This window comes from Musa acuminata, chromosome BXJ2-3 (assembly GCF_036884655.1).
Source record: "Musa acuminata AAA Group cultivar baxijiao chromosome BXJ2-3, Cavendish_Baxijiao_AAA, whole genome shotgun sequence".
NCBI lineage: Eukaryota > Viridiplantae > Streptophyta > Magnoliopsida > Zingiberales > Musaceae > Musa > Musa acuminata.
Window position 1 is genome coordinate 11,068,725 of NC_088340.1, and position 23,986 is coordinate 11,092,710.

The 23,986-nt window shown below is 35.2% G+C and overlaps 2 protein-coding genes across 3 annotated transcripts; both read right to left on the reverse strand.

The window, feature by feature from the left end:
• Nucleotides 1–313: 313 nt before the first annotated feature.
• Nucleotides 314–17,195, reverse strand: LOC135607385 (protein NUCLEOLAR FACTOR 1-like). The gene is made up of 25 exons (XM_065099160.1): nucleotides 17,031–17,195; nucleotides 16,489–16,593; nucleotides 16,016–16,145; nucleotides 14,665–14,759; nucleotides 13,212–13,383; nucleotides 12,427–12,571; nucleotides 11,694–11,814; nucleotides 10,528–10,628; nucleotides 10,291–10,422; nucleotides 8,671–8,751; nucleotides 6,996–7,168; nucleotides 5,943–6,015; nucleotides 5,764–5,823; nucleotides 5,609–5,647; nucleotides 5,440–5,528; nucleotides 5,002–5,066; nucleotides 4,020–4,066; nucleotides 3,893–3,952; nucleotides 3,615–3,686; nucleotides 2,737–2,766; nucleotides 2,090–2,184; nucleotides 1,726–1,831; nucleotides 1,485–1,547; nucleotides 1,301–1,372; nucleotides 314–582 (listed from the first exon to the last, which is right to left on the reverse strand). Exons 1-25 carry the CDS (start codon nucleotides 17,044–17,046, stop codon nucleotides 508–510), a joined length of 2,217 nt encoding a protein of 738 aa, XP_064955232.1. The 5' UTR covers nucleotides 17,047–17,195; the 3' UTR covers nucleotides 314–507.
• A 2,390-nt stretch (nucleotides 17,196–19,585) lies between these two features.
• LOC103973129 (gamma-glutamylcyclotransferase 2-1) lies at nucleotides 19,586–22,433 on the reverse strand. Of its 2 annotated transcripts, XM_009387614.3 has the most exons (9): nucleotides 22,220–22,433; nucleotides 21,556–21,674; nucleotides 21,372–21,448; nucleotides 21,050–21,106; nucleotides 20,913–20,969; nucleotides 20,763–20,803; nucleotides 20,559–20,630; nucleotides 20,362–20,441; nucleotides 19,586–20,027 (listed from the first exon to the last, which is right to left on the reverse strand). In XM_009387614.3, the coding sequence occupies exons 2-9, from the start codon at nucleotides 21,662–21,664 to the stop codon at nucleotides 19,867–19,869; spliced, it is 654 nt and encodes a 217-aa protein (XP_009385889.2). In that variant the 5' UTR covers nucleotides 21,665–21,674; nucleotides 22,220–22,433; the 3' UTR covers nucleotides 19,586–19,866. The 2 variants fall into 2 exon arrangements, with proteins under 2 accessions (XP_009385889.2, XP_064955233.1); XM_065099161.1 differs by lacking the exon at nucleotides 19,586–20,027 and having other exon boundaries at nucleotides 20,034–20,441; nucleotides 22,220–22,418.
• Between the last annotated feature and the right edge of the window lie 1,553 nt (nucleotides 22,434–23,986).

Here is a 23,986-nt window from a genome sequence, read left to right on the forward strand (position 1 = left end):
CTATATATTGTATGTGGGAACGATGTCATGTGTATCTATAGGACGAGCCTAGCGTATGTAAGGGTTACTTGGTTTAAAGGGGGTTTGCATGTCCTACACGATCAATTGTAGTGCTGATGGGGAAGAGAAGCATTCGTTCGATGAATCGTTACTAAGCATCGTGATGCATTGAAATGTATGCTGGTAGAGTGGTGCCTCTCCTCTAAATCAAATGCTCCTATCACTTTTACTACTTGCATATGGCACCTAAAAGCAGTCGAATAGGAGGGGAAAGATGGTGAGATGAAAGATCAGTGCCTGTGAAGATAACACGAGCATGCAAATTAAACTTTAAATCCAATAATGAAAACCAGCCAATTGCATTCCCCGCACAAACCGTTGCTGAACAACGCTATGCGAAAAAGAAACCTACACAATGTATAATGCAGCTACCAAAACTGGACCCCATAATTATATATGGAGAGGCATGTCTGTAAGTCCACAGAACGCTTAAGCAGCAACAATGGTTCAGCAAAAGACAAAGATGCCCTTCTCGGAAGACGACATCTTCTTCGCAGCAACAGTTCCCACGGTCCTTTCTAGCTGAGACAATACTGCACGTTAGTCAACTAGAAAATGTGGGCAAACAAAAGGCAGTAGTAGATTACGATGCTACAACAGACCAAATGCATCAAAGAACCCATCAAGAGGCACGAAAACTTAAAAGCATCCAAAACAGAAGATCTTGAGATCTGAAAACTTCAAGCCATTCAAACAAATCAATCAAACAGCTTTGGATCTTAGTTAATGGTGGTAGGAAGGAGTAAATGGCAATACAAAGGGTGTAACAGCTTAGTTATGCAGATGGATGGATGGATGGATGATGGAAGCCAACGAGTGAAATGGAACCAGTAAACAGAATCGATAATTTGTCATGTACACATTGATATGTTTATGTTCACTAGTTATTTTAGCCCATCCTGCATGTTTTGAGAATCACTATTGCTAATCGGAGTGTGGAAACAAGATCATCCCATATGTGACGACAAAGTACATCAATATCAAAACTTATTTGAAGATGAGGTTACTCATGCAAATAGTGTAAATTTATGGAATACAGTGGCAGTAATCGCTAGATATTTCATATAAATTACGTATTTCCATCTCCTATGCTTCCCACTTAAATTGACAATTAACTCAAAGTTAACACAGTTGCAACACAGGCTACTAACTCACCGTGATTTACTTCTGCAGGCATGCTAACTTCATACAACTTGAGAAGAAGTATCAAAAAACAACTTAATAATAATCATTAACTTACCTTGAATTGATCAAAACGAGAGAAAAGTATGCTGCACATCATGTTCTTGGATTCATCCAGCATATTGATTATCTGAAAAGTATGGCACAAAAATCAGAAACGCTAGCACATGAGTTACAATTGTTGTATTCCCAACAAAATGAACCACAGCATCAACAGAGAACTCACAAACTTTAAAGGTTACCTCAGGGTAGAATTCCTTTCTTTCTGGTAGAGAGTAGATAATTATATTCTGTATTCCACGAATCTACAATAATATACAGAGGTTAGCAGAAGAGATCGACATCAGGATACTCGGTGACAGGAGATGCGATTTAACTGAAACTACATAGTAAAATTTGCAAATATCAGAACTAATCTTCTTCCTATTACAGGTTTCCATCAAGCGCCTACAATAAACGATTAGAAACTTAAGCAGTTAAAACCTTATATCGGTGATAAAAATGAGCCCTTTCAGTATAAAGCATGATCTTCCGCTTGCCTTCAAAAAACCAAACCCGTGCACGGGATATATCACTTGGCTTTGTGTACCTACACAATATTTACAACTGTAAATCACATAAAATAACACATATTTAGAGCAGCAAACCCAAATGCGTAAAATATTAACTATGCTAATGTTTATGTGAATCATATTAATTTTCAGGATATTAGTAAAAATGATAGAAGTGCTCTTACTTTCCAAGTAAACAGAAAGAAGCCTTCTGAGACTTTAAGAAGTTCCATATACACACAAATTCAAAATAAGACCTCACGAGATATCAGTAAAAATGATAGAAGTGCTCTTACTCTCCAAGTAAACAGAAAGAAGCATTCTGAGACTTTAAGAAGTTCCTTATACGCACAAATTCAAAATAAGAACTCACGAATAGCAGTGTTCCACCCTGCATGAAAAATAAATTATACATTAAACATATTTGACATAAATCTATATGCAAAGTTCAAGGGCTTGCATGCAGCAAACCATACATATAGTCACACCTTAAATAGGATGCTTCGTCATCAAAGTTTAACACAATAGACTCATGCAAAAAAATGATAAAAAAATAAAAAGAAAATGTTGTTACAATGGTTTGTTTTAGATAAAACTAATAGCAACACACAAACAGGATCACCATGAAAACTAAAATATTAATTCCATATGCAAATAGAGAGTCAAATCAACTTTACAGAACCCGTTTCACAAATTAAAAACTACCTGATAATCTATGCATATAGACTATCAAACTACAAAGATCAAATGCTATAACATGAACTTACAAATATATATAAGGAATATATTTCATCAAAATTATATTTCAATCTAATACTGAATGAGTTTCAGATGCTGATATGCCATTGAAAACCTCATGAATTATGCAATTACGTAGAGAATCAACAAGCTTGAAAGAAACAAATTAGGAGGCAATCTCTCATGATGTTGGATAAAAGCATACCTCAATTGAATCCTTCAATTTAGGAAATACCTGAAAAAGATAGTCAACTACATCAACCAATTTTTTAAAAAAAAAGTTAAGCAGAAGAAAGAGAAAAAAATACAATCAAAATAAATAAAACTTAGCGGTAATGTATGCTAGGGTGCAAAAATTGACAAACAAGCGGCCTTCCTAGGCAAACTCAGTAGTGTTGGCAGCAAAAACACTAGGTCCATGGTACCAAGTCACAATGAAGAAATCCAAATTACTATAGTAGCAGACATGAACTGCCAGTTCAAATTTTTTTCTCATGTCTCATAAACAAAAATGTGCAAGTTATGCTTCTTCACAAGGATTGAACAGTTTTCATTATTGTTTTCCATGTTAGACAAGTTTATTTAACCCATTAATGATGGCACTGAACAATTAATAAGTTGGTCTTTAGTTATGATGCAGCTCAAATTAAAGGAAATAAACAACATTAGCCAAAAAAGATGCAGTGCCAGTTAGAATTCTGAGACATATTTCATAAAGGGACACAAGAAAATAAATGCTGGCAGTCAAAAATAAACATCTAATGTTTTTGTTTCCTTTGCAAGCAATGTTCATTTTAACTTCAGATATAAAGGAGACAATTTTCATCACATATATGTCATATTACACGATTTGGAACTAGTAACTTATTCAAAAGCCTACATTGAGACTGCATTAAGATTTAAGAGTACAAAGAGGATTTATTTATTTAGAGACAAATCTAACCAAACACTTGCTACTAGACATAGTTATGCCTCACAAACACTCTCAAATTATGAATAACTTAAATTGGTTTACTTCATCATTTTTATACCTTTGCAAACTATAGACTAAAAATTAGCTGCAAAAAAGTTACACAAACTTACCTTCTTACAGAAATAATCAAGGCGAGCATCATCAGCATCCATAACTGACTTAGCATCAAATCGTTCATAAACCTGCAGAAATCTTCGTTAGGCACCACTAATGCTGTGGACCATCTAGATGTAGAGAAAAAAATACTTTAACAAAGTTTATTGCCACTTCAGTAATTTGTCTGCACAAGTTATGGCATATCCTTAATCTGCTAGTGAATAAGCAGAAGCATTATGTTGAAATGAACTTAGGCATCTACAATTTTGATGTAGTATAGGGAGTAACGCACCTGCCGTACTGGTAGCAATATCTTAGGAAGAACACCTTTGTATTGGCTTATTAACTTAACCTGGAGAAGAAACAAAAACTCCTTAACATCAAAACATAATAAAAAAATAATTAATTCATCAATTTACCTTCCCCTCGTAATTCAGACAAGATCGATTAAATAAAGCATTCATCTCTGAAACAAAGACAAATGAGCATTAATCATTAGGTATTTTGATTTTCTCAAACCAAGAAAGTTGTAACTAGATTGCAAAATTTTTAAAATTAAAAAAATGTGCAAATTAGAGAGAACTAGGTATACAGGAGATAGAATAAAAAAATGCAGTGCATTATCCAGAAAAGCAACCTCTGAGACAAAGTTGAGCCACTTAAATAAAAAGGTGTAAACATTGACAAACACTATGCAGGTGATTTTAAAGTGAAGAAAAGGCTGCACAGACATCATATCTGCAGCTAGAAGAAAAAACTTTTAATCATACGAACAGTTCCCCTTTGTCCTTGGTAGAACTACATTTGCAGGTACAGTGCAGTAACATAATGGATTTGCAAAGCTAAATAAACCAAAGAATATTATTTCATTGATAAACCCTTCCAAAATTTAGCTTCATTTAATATCAAATATACAAAACAAAAGAATACCCAACAGAAGTCACACTTGTAAAGTCCTGGAAATATACAAAACCATTTTCTAAAGAAAATCAGCATTTTATTCCTCCTTTCCCATCTATCACTAGTGTAAAGGTTCTCTTCTTCTTGAAAACAAAAAAGAACTAGAAAATGTTAGCATACATAATCCTTTGCTCCATACTATACATATACATAAGAAGTATGAAGGTTCCATTTCTCAGAACAAATCAATAAAGTTACTAACATGACAGTTGTAAGCATAAATGTTGAAATGAAAGGAAAAAAAGCTTTCATTTACTCTACATAAGATACAACTTAACAAGAAATTATTAAGTCATACAACAAATCCGAATATGGACCAAGCTTTGGCAGATTATCATAATTCCAAAACAAAATGTAGAACCTTGTAACCTAATAACAAGCAATGCATAGTTGGTTTCTTCGGCCATAGTGATTGAGCTAAAAACTCATGAGTTCTAGTACCTGGATTAACAAAAGAAGTCAAGAGTATTGTTTGTCGATAAAAGCGTGCATGCCCATCCAGATACCTAGACGATAATGAAATGACGAAATATAAGAGAGGCCGACAAGCAAAGTGAACTTCATTACAATTGTAAGCACATTTTCAATTGAATTAATACAACTGTAGTGCTGTACTACAATCATAGGCTCACACAACTTGAACAATAACTTAAAATTGCACAGAAGTGAATCAAGGTGGCTAGAATAAACAGATTCCTTCTCTTGTGGTGGATAAGAAAAATATTTAGCAGAACAAACAGATATCTACGCACGTCTATTTCAAGTACTACCAACTGCTGACCCTGTGGAGCTTGCAAACAAGCCTAAAGCCTCTCATATAACAGAAAAGAAAAAAAGTTCAATGATTTTGGAATATTCAGACTTATAAATAAAGCCTACCACTGCCTTATACGCATTATATCAGTTCCGTGTTGCTTGGAAGGTATACGGTTCAATTGTTCCACGGCAGTATTCACATGAGACCAGTTCTGCATGTCATTCTTAGTATGTTAATGTTTTGAATACCACAACAAGCAAAATAGGTCAGGTTTTAGTGTAATGATTAGACCTGCATTGATATCACATCAGCATGATCAATGATCAACACCTGTTCATGCACAATTAGCGATAAAGGTTATCACAGCATAAACATACACATCAAAATGAAGAAAAGTCAGCATGAAAATATCATTAATATCATGAAAGTAAAAGATATATACACACCTCTATTGATGACAAATAATCAACATCCTTTTCTTTATCAACCTCAGCCTCCCCAATTTTCTGAGGAGAGAAAAAGAATCAAGAAATCAACTGTTGAAGTTACTACCAGTAAACAAGATTACTGTGTCCATGATAAATGGGGATTTTAAAGAAGAAAAATATAATGAGAAAGAACTTGCAGTTATAAGTCCCAGAGGAGATGCAACAATGATATCTGAAGAATAGAAGTCACTGTACAATTTTATGGTTCGCCTACAAGAAAAACAAAGAATTATCATATACCTAATGCAGACATGACTTGTAAGAAACACAAATAGTCAAATGACTAAGGGCACAAAATTTATTAGAGGCCAAACTTTCATCAAATGAAAATAAAGGTGTGTTGGTCATCCAATCTAACTTGCAATATCAACAATTAAGTTATCTTTTAGGACTTGTTTGGTTCAAATATTGAAATAATAAAGTGATTATCTTGTAAGAAAAAATAGCTTGTCGCTAGTGAAGAAAAGGAAATCATCTATTTTTTCTACAAAACAAAGGAATAAGAAACATAGCAACTATTATATAAGTTACTCTAGAGTTATAATACAATTGGTTGATAAAAGATTAGGCATCTTCACTTATTATATTCCCAGAATAAGTTGCAAAAGAGAACCATGTTTGGAGGAATAAGACTACAAGAGCCAGTCCAGATGCTTATTCCAGAGCCCAATCCATGTTCAAGGAGATGATCCAAACTAACTTTCACAATTATCCCAGATCAAGATTGAAATGCAACACTAAATATATGTTGGCAACTACAGAGCCAGTCAGAGACTATCTTACATAATACTTTAGATAAAATACTTCGTTCCTTGTTTCCCCAATATTTTCATATAATTATCCCAGGATATCATATAGGGCATATGCATAACAAATAATACTAATATCACTACATGGACCATTGCGATGAAAAAAAAAAGTTCATCTCAAAGTTCATCTCTCTCATATCAAATATTATCTTTTCCTTTGAGGTTTCTAAATAAAATTTTGCCAGTATGTCAAATAAAATGGGTCTCATAAGTTAAAGCAACACAGCTTCTTGAAACAATAAAGTTTGGAACAAATGGAAATCAGAAGCTTCATAGAGAAAATGACCATGATGTTAAGTAGTCACACAAATCAAAAGCTTGAACAAGAAAAAAATCCATAGGGAATTTTATAATTAGTAGGAGGATCTGAAAAATCTGTACTTTGTCAATTTGATGCCTAGCATAAAGTGATCGTTATTGTTTCCACCAAACAAAGCTTGAAAGTCTGAAGGTTTTGTAGGCTTCTGAGATTTTGAATTCGCAGCTTCCCCTTCATCTTCTTCATCAACAGTTCCAAACTCTTCAGTAAAACGATTTATGTGCTCCACATTAGCCTAAAAAATCATTATAGAAGAACAAAAGAGTGAGATAAGAAAAGCAGAAAACAAAAAAAATCCATACTGGACTAAAAGCATTCTCATATATCCAAGTACACAAAAACCTATTCATATGTTACAGAACATATCTTCAGGAATAATATTAGCTGCAGGGATCTAATGAGCTTCACAAAGTAAAGGTAATTTAGTATGATAACTACCAAGAACTGCCATATCATGTACCAGATCCATATTGATTACTGGAGGACTGGTATGTACTGGTCGGTACCAGTGTACCAACAAGGTACATATCAATGTTCTGAAGCAAAAGGGCAAGGCATTGTGGAGGAGGAGGAAGGAGGAAGAAGGAAGAAGAGGAGACGGTGGAGAAAGAGGAAGGCAGAAAAGAAGGTGGTGGAGGACAAAGAAGAAGAGAAGGGGTGTTCCAAGGGTGATAGAGGCAATAGCATCACGAGAAGAGGACTCACGAACAATGGTAGGGCGTCATGAGAAGAGGACTTGTGAATGGCAACAGCAATGTTGTGAGAAAAGGTCAACGACGAGAAGAGGGCTTGCGAATGGTGTCACAAGAAGAGGGCTCACAAACTGCGATAGCGACGTTGTCGAAGAGGTCAACAACAAGTAGAGGGCTCACGAACTATGACAATTGACATTGTATGAAGAGGGCTTGCGAATCACTATTTTAGGTTTTTTTTTTATATGAGTTGGAACGGACCACCTGAAACAGGAGCGGCCTATGAACCAGTCCATGCTCGGACCGATCATACTACTCATTTCATACCGCTTTGGACGATACGATAGTCCTTGATAACTACTATAGTCATATAAAGGCAGTTCATTCAAATAACAAAGCAACATTTTCTTAAAAGATGATTCTCGATTCTCACATATTAGATATTGGTTCCGACAATTGGTCATACTGGTGCAATATTGGGTGATACACAAATCTATACCACCCAGTTATAAAGAATTAAAATAAATAAATAAATATCAACTGGCAATGACCTATATAGTCTGGCAACGGGGATCACCAACCAATACAACAATAACTTTAATAATTATCTTCAGCAAACAAAGAAGATAAGAAATTAATGCTACATAGAGAAACTGAAATTAGTTTATCACATTGGAGACAATGTTCATGCATCTAAAAGAAACTAAATGAAATGAAAATCAGCATAGTTCATAGTTCGACAAAATCAATATCCTCACAAGTTGATAAAAACCATCCAAACATTCAGATGCTCCAAATTACCAACTGAATGAACTGTTCATACTTGCATACTTAAGATCCTTAGACATAATAAGCATATATCTCATCAACTATAAGCTGACTCACCACATGACAAAAACATAACAATCAAAATAAGAAATAATTCATATGTTTATATAACCATGAGAATGAACTACAACAGAATCTAAGTGAAGCAAATTTTCTATATTTACTAAGTTCCTGACCAGAACACAAGACAACATATAACTAAAGAGTTGATACATACTTTGTTCGCTAGTGGAGTAAGTTCAATTAACCTCTTCACAACACGCATCGCAATGCTCCCAAGTGGCAGTAAGAACATAACCTTTGCATGTCAAAAATTAGTTAATAAGAAATTATGATGACTAGAAAAAGACACATCAGATGCAATAAAAATGAAATAGTTAAAATTATAATCAAAGGTCAACAGTTATAGCCAAGCATGCTGCACTGCATTGGCAGGTTACTGACATTTGGCACAAGCTCATGAGACTTAGTGTAAGCTAGAGAGCTTTGAACACTGTTAAGTTAAAAATAACTAGAACATCATTTATAGAAATCATTTATCAACAATAACATAGCTGAATCCTTCCTTGCATATATTGCAAGTACACTAAATTAAAATTAGTGTCATCCTTGAAACTAAATGATGCATATGAGACCACATGTACTACAATATATTTCAAAACATACAGGAAAATCAAACACAAACAAAAATGAATATATGTTCCTAAATCCAACAATAAGAACCAATTCCATGCCAACATTCAACAGTACTTAAAGAACTTTCTCAAACATTTAAAAAGATCATTAAAACTTTCTTCATACATCCGCCCACACCCAAAATCAGAGGACTTAATCAATCCACAATGACTTTTGCAAAGTGTACCTATAATGTAACACCCTGATAATAGTTTCACATCGGAAGTTGACTAAGACTAAGATTAACTTATAAAGATTTGATATGTGTACTACCGTTAACTTGGTTTTAAGCATTTCGAATCAGTGGTTCAAGCTCAACGAAATTAACAGATCTATCATATTAAATTGGGTCATGATAATTGATATAAGAGCCGACCTATTATTAAGCATAGAGAGAGGCTCGAGTAGAAAAGGACTAACCGTGAATGGGACTAGAGGGCATGTGACGTGGAGCCATCATTGGGATATACCTCACATGCACCATATTAAGGTTTAATTCTAAGTTAAGTTGGATCTTAAGCCCCTTAAGTGGGTGAGATTGTAACATCCTAATTTAGTCCCACGTGCTAAGACTTAGAATTACTTATAAGATCTGATAACTATATTATTATTATCTTCAGCTTAAGCATTTTGAACCGGTAGTTCAGGCTACTATTAACCCATCAACAAAGTTAATGGGTTAGTTATCCCATCAGAGGCCAGGTTGTGACATCACACATCCATACAACCGCACTCCACATTTAAACTGTTAAAGACACAAGTTACAAACATCTGTAATTGTATCTCAAACACTATAAATAAGATAAGTACACAATATAAGTATGCCAGGTACTCAAAAGATAAGTTATCTGTACAAAATTAAAGGTCAGTCATAGCAACCTTAAAACCAACTGCAAAGAAACATTAGATTCTTCGGAGTTGAATCAACAAAAAAAATGACATTTACACAGGCTGAAAGTAAAATTTCCAGAAATTTTATTCGGTAAGAACAATTAAATTAATCAAAAGTGCACTTAAACTTTTCTGGTCAACAACATATCCTTAAAAAGTCAACAGCAGGATACCTAGCAAATGCCATCCTTATGCCAAGTGGAGTTCACATGAGAAATTAATTATGATACAGAGACATTCAAGAAGCTTCCTGATTGTTAGTCATAATTACCTTAGGACGAGTGAAACCTTGATCCAGGTATGTGCCACTAGAAAGAATCTCTTCCTTCTTATCTTCCTGTTGCTTGGTCAGCTTTGCGTCATTCTTAATGACGAGATCTCTAGTCCAATAAACATGATTCAACTGAAAAACAAATATCATGATATAAAAAGCACAAACGAAGGTGGCTTATGTAGTACAGAAAAATGTATCTACAAAACAATACAACCACAAGATATCTGCACTTACAGCATGAATAATATATGCATCCATGATACTTGAATCCTCTTCGTTGCCTTTGAGATAAAATGGCTTCTTGTTGCAGTGCAGTATATCTCGATAGGTATGGCCTGCAACAAGAGACATGCACATAATCAATAGCAAGATTCAATGATGAAGCTCATGAAATGGGTCTTATATACACTATTACAGTGTAGTGGGAGACACTGCAAATAAAATGGGTACATCCACTGTATCAAGACTGTAAAAGATCTGCCAATGAGATCGATCTAAGGAACATTATATTTCTACTTTTTAACTTTCAAGAACCTAAATTATCTAATCTGATTTTATTGCTTTCACCTCTTATCCTCTTTTTGGCCCTTGAGAAGGGCACAAATGCATACTGAATTGTTTTACTGACAAAGCTGGCATATCACTTATGAGAAAAAAAATCAAATTTCTAGGCATTTACCCACTAGATGGGATAAAAGCCAAATGATAATAGTCAAAAACAATCAGAAAAGAAGAAACAGAACATCCCAGAAATGCCAGATTCTGTAATGAATGTTTCCAAGTTGCAGTAAACTTCTAAGCAACAGAAAAATCAAAATTTTATCTTTTGGTATAAATTCCTCACACCCAATACTTCAAAAATGAAGGATTCCACATTGATCTCACCATTTTGAGTTAGCCTTACCTTGCCATACCTACCTTTCCTGTATGGCTGTATCAAAATGATTTAGCACTAGATTACATAAAATGGAAGGAAAATGTTTAAAACAGATATATGACAGCTTGCCAAAGCACAGGTTCAGGAAGACAAGACAACTCTTGTGATCCTTAAAGAAAATACAGAGCATGACACTCAAAGCACAATCATTTTAAGATTTTGCCCAAAGTTGGTAGACCCTCAGCAAATACAAATCATTTTTTTATTAATTTGTTCCTACCAAATGATGGATTCAACTTTATAGTGAATTAAAAACTGCAAAGGCCATTGAGTTCCATATTTCTTTCATGCATAAGCTCTAAGCCTCTAACATATCTGTTCTACTATAATTAGTTGATCTAATTCATCAGCATTTAATCAACGATAGAATATCACCCACACTTATAGTGAATTATTCAACAGAAAAGATAACAAGAAAATAATTGTTTTGACATATGTCAACAAGAATAGCACCAAAACTTACAGAGGGAGAAGAATTTCTGCCTAGATGAACCAAAGTCACTTGATCCAAAATTCTTACAGATGCTCAGCCAATTGTTATACAGCTTCTGCTTAAGCCCATAAACTAGATCGGTGCTAGTATCCTACAACAGATAAATCAAATACAGGTTACGATCATCAAGTCATTAAGTAGTTATCAACCTCACACATTCCAGCAATAATGTAGATAGCCAAATTAGCTTTTGATAGGATGACATGCACATCTCAAACTCTATATAAAATGTCCTAAAATTTAACATCATTATAGTGATACAAAAGTATGAACTATGAATCATTCTTTAAAATATCAATTGAAGCAATACACACCAACCAGCATATTCAGGTCTAACCAAACACCAGTAATGAACCAAATAACATTACAGCACTCAGTACATCACCTTACAAACTATTTTTCAGTGACACAAGATAGTACAAATTGGTATATCGCTCAATATCTAGTCACCATACTGGTGCGAGTGATTGTTGATACCGATATCATTTTGATGTTTAAACCTTGGTCTTAAAATCTAGAATTTGTCTACTCCAAGACCAAAAAAATCGCACCACCAACGACAATAGCACATGCCAGCTTTAAAGAAACCAGAAAAGAATCAGTTATGACTACTTTTTTAAATTTGTAACAGATGATGAGCACGAACAAAAATCTAAGAGTCAAGATAGCAAAATTTCAATTTTTTATAAGAAAGCATGTGTACCATTGTGATAGGGTCTCCAGTTCCAACCCATTTGGACATTGGCATCTCAGTAGCAGGCATCTCCCACTTAAATTTCCACTGCTTTTTCAGCAACTTCTCAACCTCTTCATTTGTAAGATCATGCCCCAAATGACCATGAAAAGAGCTGAGAATAGTTAAGGCGAATTCATAAGTTTAATATCAATCCAATTTTTGCTCTGTGCTATGCGGCTACTTTTAGCTGGAAATATCATTGGTACTTAAAGATAAACAAATGTCAATGACTATAAAGCAGCAAAAAATAAAAAACGGAGAAATCCTTATTATCTTTGTAGTCTTGTTCCCATGTATGCAATTAAGCTGTCCCTATGTGTCAAACCCATAACAACCATGTAGCAAAGTTCGTCATACCACGGCATACCACTCGGTACAAGCTGTACGTATTGACCTGATAGGGGACCGGTATGTGCGATACATCAGTATGTCCACATGTATCATGTGTCGGTACGTTCGGTACGACTCAATACAGCTCAGTACATATCATACCAACAACTGATCGGTACACCGGTACATAATGATAAGGTGAACCACGCCATGTAGTAATGAAGACAACAATATCAAGGATTGTCCCTACAACCACCTCGACTTATGATCACCTAAAACATGATACAAAGGAAGCACGAAGCATAACTGATGACATTTTAAACAATCTTTCATTGTAAATACTGTGTAGGTGAATCTTTCATTGCTGTGTAGGTGCACAGCAAGACCTGAGAGAAGCAACTAAAGTGCAAAGTAAAATTAACCTTGTACATGCCGCTTCACCATCTATCCTGTATTCATTTTCCATGTCCTGAAAATCATTGGCATCAGATGTTGCATCCTCATCTCCATCTTCATCTATATGATAGTGATTGACAACAGCATCTTGTACATCATCTCCTTCAGCTGCCTCTGAACTAGACTCGGTGCCAGATCCTGGAAATGAAAGGAAGAATAAGTCAAGACTGCTTTCACTTGTATAGTCATAGAAAAAAAAAAAGAAAGCAAAGCCAAAAAGCAATTGATCTGTGTCAGGACCCAGTTCACACAAAGAAGACAATGTACTAGTATTTCTGATCCACAACAAATTAATTTCCATGTATATGCACTAAATTCTATCAGAAAACTTTTTAACGAATCAAGAAATTCCAAATATTTGACAATATTCTAAAGACCCAGTTTATAAACCGATTTTGATTCCCAAGTCACACATGGAGAAGGAAAGTGGTTCAAGGGCTTTGAAGCCTTCTGTATGTGTGTGTCAGGGTTTAAGGTGGTTTTGAATCAAAAGGAGTAAGAAACAAATTGTTTTGAACTTCAGAATAGCCTCTATGGATTCATAAGATATCATCAAAACTACTACAACTGAATCAATAGCAGAAGAAAAACAACCGATCACTTTTCTGCTTGGGAAAGAAATGCTTAATGAACTCATATAAAAGTGATTCAAATTTTTTATCTCACAATTCTATTCCCTAAATACATATATAATTCAAGTTAAAAGTTTGATTTGAATTTAATGTTCTATTCATATGGATCCAAATATTAGGTGCAAATACAAGTTGTTGAAAGGCCAATGTGAAGGAGAAATATAGTGAAATTTTCACATTGTGAGATAGAAATATAATTGACATGGTTCTCTTTTCTCCCAAAAGACTTCAAATGCCAGACATTGTTTCGATATATAATTATAATATATTCTTCTAGAAGAAAGCTATCATGAAGACACTTAAGTAGAGCTTGCTCATTGAAAATAAAGAATTTTCTTGGTACTTGCCATCATATAAGCACTGGACAAAAAAAAGCAAACTACAATGTTATTCAAATGTTCAAACCACCAGCAAAAGTTTCTCATGTTCTCTTACAGCATGCAATTGAGAACAACCACAATATGTCTTCATTCAGAACATTTTGCATAAATTACAAAGAGATAGCAAGCAGATACAAGAATCAACCTACTTGCATCTAAGTTCACAAACTGCCAATCATATCAAGCTTTAAGAAAATCAGAATGGCTGATAAGCCAAAGTAGTAGGAAGTTATCTACAGCATTAGAAAATCAGAAGGCCTATGTGTATGTGAATCCAAACCCTGTCTAGTAGGACAAAATAATAATCATTCCAAAGGGTAGTAACTAAACAAAGTAGAAACTATATTGTAGGAAAATGTAGATGAGCAAGATGCACAATGCAAATGGTTTGGTTAAGTAAATGAAACCTGCACCAGTATCCGCCCCATCAAGTAAACTAGAAGATTGAGATCCACTATCATCTTCCTCCTCGGTATCACTTCTACCCTCTTGTTCTCTTTGCCTACATAAAGCATACAATATAACAAAATAGGAAGAGTGAAAGTACCGTTATGAGTATGCTACATATATAGCAGTCCAAAAATTAAGAGAAAAAATAATCACAAAAGTACCTGTATCAATATGACAGTTAATTATTAATGAATGTCTGAACTCTGAACACATCAGTCAAGCATCTCATTTCAATCCAAACAATTAGAATGCCCTTGTCGTACAAATGAAGTATCTCTTTTTTTTATCTCCGGTAGGATCATTTTGATTGTAGTTCTTAAAGTATTGCACATCTAAATGATGTATGTAATTTTGTGATACCGAACCTTTCTGAAATGTCTTTCCATAGATATGGAGGCCATTACTTTAACTCAAAGGCTCCATGGTGATTTAAGAAAACTATAACTAGCTACCACACTAAATTCCACCATTAAGAAGTAATGCAAATATTGAACCAGTCCAACTTAAGCACAAGAGTATTTGATAGATTGCTCCCTGATGGAAAAATCAGTATCAATAGTTGACCAGTGAGCTATGTTGTGGTAGCTACCATAGCACTGATTGTCTAGTTCATTCGGAAACCATGAAATTGTGGGAAACACCATCTTTGCACATTAAAATGGTAACATGTTTCAGATGGCACATCATGGTTTCTAGCATTAAGCCAGAATTGGCATTGTTTAGTATATTCTCTAGTAGACTAAGAACATTTATGCATTAATTAAGGATAGAATTAATTAAATAGAATGAGAACATGAATTAATATTAATTGGGGATCATAATACAATGTCCATTTATAAAGTTCTGGAGCACTAAATTAAAAAGATTCTTAACATAAAAATATTCAACTTGAATGTTCATTATCTCCAAGAAGCCATCATAACATTAATGTTAATTATAAAAGAAAATTGTTATGGATGCTCCTCTAAAGATAAAATATATTTTCCATGATAGTTTATTGAAAAATATGAGGGACCAATGTCCTATTTACTTTTTTCATTGCACTCCAGCTATTAGCCACCAGAAAGAGTGTTTTGTAGTCTGTGCTGCTCTCATATTTCTATATCTCACTGAATATATACAAGGTCATGTCATCATCTGATCTAAGTTTGATGAACAAGATACAATGTGTATAACCAAGTTCAAAACAGAAGTTATAATTAGAAAAAATTGCAGTACACTACTAGAATAATGAGTATAATAAGAATGACATCTGCATTAGCTTTGATCCCATTGTAACCAAACAAAAAATAGTTAGTTTCCACTAACCTCTTCCTGTATATAGAGGCAAGTTTCTTGCTATTGGATCCCAATATTTTCAACAAGTTGTCAAATACTGATGCATCCTTGGTGTCGTCCTCTAGACCAACATCACTTAAAGGTTTGTCAAGAGAATGTCCTGAAATCAAATAAAGATAAAGGATTAAAAGGAGATGTTTAGCTCAAAAGGTAAACCCATAATTGAGAAAACACAAATGTCCTCTACAAGTGTTAAAGGGTCCCACAGATGTTCTTTATTTAGAATTGTGTGACATAGATGTGGTGAGTTCAGCTCACAATATCAAACAAGTGCTACTAAGAATAGATTCTCAAACTCAAATAGTTTAGGTACCACATCGTCTGCTCCTGTAGACATTATTTAACAGGCATAGATGAGTCATTTGTACTTCTCGAACGGACTAATTGAATCAAATGTTAGAAATTCAGAGAAAACACAAAAATAAAAAAGTAGAGAATCAGACCTGTGGAAGATGGCAAAGGACCATCCTTTGGTTTATCACCAAGAAGCTTCTTTCTAGAATGCTTCATAATTTTGCACTTCTCTAATGTCTTTGGCCGCTTGTGTCCTACAAGAAAGTTCATATCAATCAACTACAGCACCAGACCTCCAACCATCGTGTAAGAAAAGAAATAAATAGGCCAACAGAAGCCCTTGCATCAAATCATCATCATAAGAAAAGAAAAAAAAAGGAAAGGAAACGAATGATGATATCAAAAATTTGCATCAAGAACAACTGACACTACAAGGGTTACCGCTATTGCAAGGCATGTGACAATTGAATATGGATATTAGATAAATTAAAAAGAGGAGATGACAGAAAAGAAAAAGAGGAAGAGAGGAGATCACATGAGAAGAGAGGGGAATAAAAGAGACGAGAGAAGGGAGGCGAAGAGACAAGAGAGGGAAGGAGAGGGAGAAGAAGGGAGGAGAAGGGAGAGGAGGCGATAGGGGAGGAGAGAAGAGAAGAGGTGATGGAAGGAGAAGAGACAAAAGAGGGAGTACCAACGCGAGGAGACATCTTGGCCTGCGACAACGGCAGCGGGAGGTCGCGCCGCCTTGCGTTAGTGGCCGAGAGGAGGTGGCTCGGCCGGGATGTTGGCAGCGGCAGCAGACAAAAAGCTAGGGCTCTCTCGTCTTTCCTGCCCTGGCTACCGACAGCAGACAAAAAGCTAGGGCTCTCTCGAGTCAGACTCGGACGAGTCGACCAATTGTACCGAGTCGACTCGCGAGTCAACCCGAGTCCTATGGTCCGTAATCTCCATCTCGATAATCTCACTCCGGACCGTAAGATTGTACGATCCTATGCTCCAAATCGTGAGTTAGTTAAATCGACTGTCACATATATATATATATATATATATATATATATATATATATATATATATATATATATATATATATATATATATATATATATAACACGCAAGGAGTAAATCTATAATGAAATCTTTCTTATTAATGAAAGATTTTTTCGTTGTTTTTTAAAGATGACTCTTTCAAACGAGAAGGAATTCAAGAAAAAAACTTTCTTAATAATTTCCTATTGAGATTTTTATAAATATTCTTGTTGAATTGATTCACAAAGGTTGAGAAATCAATGAGGATTTCAAAAAGTCATCATCGAAGAGGATTTCAAAAACAAACCTCTCTAAAAACTAGTAATTTCTCATGATGATTTTAGAGATGAAAACTCCTTCGCATACATAAGGCAAAGAGGAATTCCAACCTTTATTTTTAACAAACGATGTGCTCATTGTAATTTCTAACATAAAAAAAGTTCACGAAATTGGAATTAAAAATATGAGGGAGCCATGAATAGACAAAATTAATAAGTTAGAGGGAGTTAGAATCAAGAAAAGAAAAACTATGAAAACAAATAAAAAGGAGGATTATAGCGTAAGGAAGACTTATGTGAAGATTAAGAATAGGAGAAACTAAGAAGAAACAAAATGAATATTACTTTTGTTTTTTTTTCTTTTCTTTTATATAAGACTCGAATTGATTCGAACGAGTCGACATATTGATCAAGTGGACTTGTAAATCAATCTAAGCTTATTGGATTTATATTTAGAAGGCCAAGTCAACTTAATAGTCTCGTAAGATCGATTCATATTATGAATCAAATCGGTAGTCATAGTGTTATTATATATTATGTACCATATAAGGAATAAATCAAGAATAAATTTTTTTTTTACTAATGAAAATTTGAAAAAGAAGCTTTTATGACAATTCCCTATTGAGATTTTTATAAATATTCCTATTAAACTGATTTATGAAAATTGAGACCTCCTTTCATATAGAGAAATTGAGGAGGATTTTAAAAATGAACATTTCTTTTAGACTAATGATTTCTCAAAGTGATTCCTAAAGATGAAAAAAACTCTAGAATGAACCTTTCTTTTTTTTTGACTAATGATAGAAGAGCGAGTGCTGAAGAGAAAAAAAAAGAAACAAAATTAAAGAGAGTCAAGATCAAGAAAAAAACTACACGCAAAGCAGAGGAGGATCATAGTGGAAGGAATAGTTGTATGAAAGCTACTAAGCCCCACCCAGAAGGAGAGAGACACAAAGGGAATAAACATTCATGCCCTCATTAACCATGCACATAACTTTTACTTTGCTCTTCTTTTTTTTTATCTCTCTTATATAACACTCGAGTCGACTCAGATGAGTCGATCGATTATACCGAGTGGACTCACGAGGCAATTGAGTTCATTAGATTTACAGTTCAAAGACTAAAACAACTCGATAATAATTAATTGTAAGTCAAATTGGTAGTCATAGTGCTATTATATAGGTATTACAGTAGGTGTAAATAAAAAATAAATGATTTCCTTATAAAGATTTTGTAAATATTTTTGTTAAATTGATTTACAATAATTAAAGACCTTTTTTATATAGAAAAATCGAGGAGGATCTCAAAAACAAACCTTTCTTTTTAGACTAGCGATGCCCTATATGGTGATTTGTAAAGGTGAAAGCTCTTTCACATACCGTTTCCCTCCTTTTCTTGTTAGGATTGGAAATCCTGTATTTTACATATCCATACGGTCGAGTCCTTAGGTTTCCGAAATAGTGTAATGTAAAAAGAAGTGCTTCGAGGAAGAGGAATTCAAGAATAAACCTTTGTTTTTGATGAATGATGTTCTCATTATGATTTCTAACGTCAAAAAGATCGCAAAATTAGATCAAAAGACGTGCGAGCAGCAAAGAGAGAAATACTACAAAGTGAAAAGAAAAAAGAAAACTTTGATGAAAACAAAAAAGAGGATCTCAGTGTAAGTTAGGGTTGTACAAAGAGTAAGGAAAGAGACGGAAAGGGAACAATTGCTAGGTGTCCTTATTCGATGATAAGGAGAGTTCTGCCTCGTGCTCGGCCCAACCGGACGCCGTGAATCGACCTATTTTATACGCTATCAATTACATCTGACCATCCTTTGGTTTTAGGAGACAAGAATGGTATGCTAAAGATGATCCTTTGGTTTTCTCTTTGTGCAGGTCTTTCATTGGCATGCAGTGCCACACAGTTGTAAATGTAATCATTTTGCAGAAGAATGTGAAGATCATGTAAAGATGTTGCTTTTTACTCCAATGACAAATAGAGTCAAAAGTATATATCGTCCATCTCTCACCCTCTCAACTACAGAACAGAGATTTATCCAAGGGTGGTACCCTAGGTTCCGAATTAGTGGTGCTACATGCAAAAGAGATGAATTAAAGGGACAGTGGGGAAAAAAAAATCCTTTCTTAAATGCTTTAAATGTCTTCTGCCTTGTGTATTATTGGGTTGACAATTGCTTCAACTGTTGTCTTCTACTTGTTCGGGATGATTTTAAGGTCAGGAGTCAACAGCAACTGTGGTTTCTGGGAGTGTTTTGATATGCAGAAACGGCGCGTGGGACTGCAGGGGCAGATGCATCACAGGAGCCCTCTGTTTCAAACTTTCAAGCACCTTCCTCACTTCATTTGCAAGCTCGATCACGTAATCATCTTCGTGCCCTGCAATCGATAAGGGAAATTGTCAGCTATTTGATTTTCTAGTTGGAATGACATGTCTTTGCCTTTGTTTCTTCCTATAGATTCAGGAGTTCGATGACCTAAACTACAGATTACTTCAAGTAGTTCCTCACAACAAGTGAGATTTGGCAAATACTCCAAATGAGCAACTCGAGATTTCCGATTGTTCTAATGAATAGGAGAAACAAATTGTTCAGACAGAAACTATATGCAGAGTCACCGAGTCGGATTAATTTTAGAAAAATATGAGCATCAGCTTTGCAGAGAATGGCCATGAAAAATAATCTAAATAAGCAAGTCCTCAAGGTATGATTACCTATATCTGACATTGCTTTCTCCAACAAAAAGAGATACTCTCTATTGTTCCCACAGGGACCGCTTGCTGTAGCAATTTGTCTGAAAAAGAAGGATGAGGTTGACTCAACATCAAGCACATACAAACTAATAACCAATAAAGACATCAGGCAGGAAGGGAAGGGAAGAAAAGGAAAAGCTATGAAGATCATCTGTCACCTTGCCATCTCAACCAATGGAGCTGGGCCCAAGTAATACCTATTGGCTTCTTTGTCCATTGTTGATATGAATCTGAAATTTAAGATATTTGTTAATTGCACACCAATAAAAATTGTCAAACTAAAGAAGTTCAAAAAAAACAAACCCCAATATAAAATGCTCCAAACATATGAAACATATATGGCAAATGGTTGGGTATCTTACACTAATACTCCTGTTACAGCTGGCTCAGAAGTCTCCCCCTCCTAAAATATTAAGTACCAAAAACGAGGAATGAGAAGAAGGAACAAAAACCAAAGAATATAACTCAAGATGATATTTCGGCTAGATGAGAACAGCAATGTATTTATGTACCTTGTAAAAGTCAACTGAAGTTTTCTGGTCATATTCACATTCTCTTCTCTCTAAATACTGGAAAAAAGAAATGAAGGTTCAGTAGGAGATCGAACAATGTAAGGTAACAAAGTTTCAATTACGATGCTTGATTCTACCTTCATTGCAGCTCTTTCTTTTTTGATGCCTCCTCTAACACAATAAGCAGCACCCCACTGCAATAAATTTAGCCACTTGATGAGAACAAAAGAGTGTAATTGTCAATTGAACATATGCCTAACAAATTTTTACATTCTTGCAACAGGGGATCTTTTATGAACAAGAGAATGTAATTATGATAATCTAAAGAATAACTGCACCATGCACCCAAAATGAAGACGACTAGGAGAATGTGGCTTGAACGTAGATTATGCTTAAGCAATAGACATTCATGATTGATTGACTACATATGGAAGAACTAAATACATCGGATCTACTTACGCAAATTGCTCCCTCCTCAGGTTGTAATGTGCAGGTTCTTGCTGGATTCTCTGGTGTACCCCTGTGATCTATGCACGCTGGCAAACCAAAAATTTGATTTAGATTCACGTCACAAGGCATTGACCTATTTGCTCCCACAAAACTGGCACATGGAAGAGCTGGCTATCCTCTTTAAAAACCTTACCTAAATCAAACACACGCCTGTAGCCCTTAATGAAGCCTACTATCTTCTCATCAAAGTCGAACCCTGGATTCCAAACCAGAGATCCATAGCCAAAAACCCAGAGAACCATCGTCGAACCCCTGCGTTTTGGATCCATACAAGATATTTTTTAGCAGCAACTCGCTAATGGCTTCAAGAAGCAAATCGTGTTTATGACGAATAGGCCGTTTCACAAATGGTCTACTAAAAATCACAAATTGATCTGCGAGATAGAGCCATTAAAACGGACGAAAACACGATTCCAAAGATTATATTAGCTTTATATTAGCCTTTTGTAGAACAATGGTAAGATTAGGATATAACACGAATTACTTCACCAAAAGGGGGGAACTTCAAAATTGATCTGCCTTTGTATTTGCAGTATCAAAGGAAAAATTCTATGAATCAACATATTCGAACAAAAACAAAAAGAAGAAGGAATCGTCTGTCTTCACAAAAGAATAGTAAGCAAAGTCTCAAAGATTGCATTATTCATGGCGAACCATCATCTTATCGACATCCGATGAATCTTCCGGACAGGAAAAAGAAAAAAACTCTTAATAAAGGTCAATCCTGGAGCCAAAAAACACATAAAAAGGAACACGAAAGCCAAACGCCGGCATTAATGAAGCAACAACGGACTCACCTAGAACGAGATCCGAGGCAAGGCGAATGAGAAGAAGAAGGATATGGCGGGAGGAGGAGCAGAGCTGGATCCTCCTCTTGGAATGGAGACACACAAGCGAGTCCTCGATCACGCAGATGAATAAGAACCGAAATGGAGAACGACCGGGAGACAGCAGAGGGCTCGATTGAGGGCGTCAGTGGGCTATGCGATGGTTTCAGCGGTGACGAAGCGACGCCGGGGTTGAGCTGCGGTTTATAGCGGCCGTGCCTTGTTCGAAATTACTAAGCTGCCCTAGATTAGCTTGGTCATGGCGTCCACGATTCTTCCGGTGCATCCGGTACAATGAACCTGGCCGGGTTCCCGTCGATTCGGCGCGTTGGTGTTTGGATCCACCCTTTTCGACAGTCTGGACTCCGTTAAAGTGCCGCAAGCGCCGACCGCGTGACGAGGAAGTCGGATGCGGGGCCCATCGCCGGGAACCCGGACCGGGTTCGTCGGGTGGGTGTGTGTTTCTTTCTCATCCTACATGGCCCTATGACTGAGATGCACGTATTTGGAACCTTAAATATGACGAGTCCGCGGGTGGTCATACGCCGTGTGACGTGGTCAGACCTACCTTTGGAAGTCGGCGACGGACGTCCAACCGCCGTCGGAGACCGCGCGGGCCACGTTTTCCTGGCGGTAAACGCAACCCCGCGTTCATTTAATAGACTATCTAACTCCTCCTCCTCCTACCTTATTAATGGCTTATCAATGCCAGTCGCCTTCCTGTGGGCCCCACGTTGCCTCGAATTAGAAAGCAGGTAGCTGAGCAGGTGCGCTGTGATTAATCAGAAAAATTATATAATACGTAATTGTAGGGCATTAATGAGCTTATTTTTAATATAAAAAATATAAGCATAAGATAAAACATCATCTCTCTCTCTCTCATATAAATATATATACATATATATATATATAAGCAAAAAAAAAAAGTGTCATATTTGCATGAGTCAATGAAACCATAAGACATTACAGTTAAATGAACGTGCACATCTACTGATCGGCATATCTCTGAACCTAAAATATGTTTAAGTTCCTTTTTATTCTGTAAGGAAATGAGATTATGAATGTTTGGATATTATATCAAACATTGTGATCACATGTAATTTTGGCCTAGCAATCTCAATCCAAATAGAAGTTCCTGTTATAGTCAAAGTCAAAATCTTAAGTTTATCCATCTATAAATAAAATCTAGTATAATATATTTTTAAACCAAGGAGAGATAAAAGTAGAGCCACAAGAGATAGAAAGATTAGAGGCAGATCTTAGAGACTATAAGTTATCATATCATTAATTTTGAAGTATTTCTCTATTCTGTCACTATTATATATATATATATATATATATATATATATATATATATATATATATATATATATATATATATATATATATATATATTTATGTTCTTCATCTTTTTCGAAAAAAATCTAATAATTAAAATACTATTCTAGTGAAAATTGAAGCAATGACCGTTAGAGCTAGCTCTAGAAAATTTACCACAAAATAATTTTGGCAACACAACAAAGACAATAAAGCGAAAAGATAAAAACGACAAGAACACCAGATTTACGTGGTTCGGTCAATTAACTTTAACTTACATCCACGGACGAAAGAGGAGCAAATCACTACTATGAAAAATGGACTATTACAAATGCCTTAGGAAGATGTTCCTAGGCCATAAAACACCCGAAAATACTAAACAAGAAAAACCCAAAGTATAAGTCCAAACTATTTAATTGA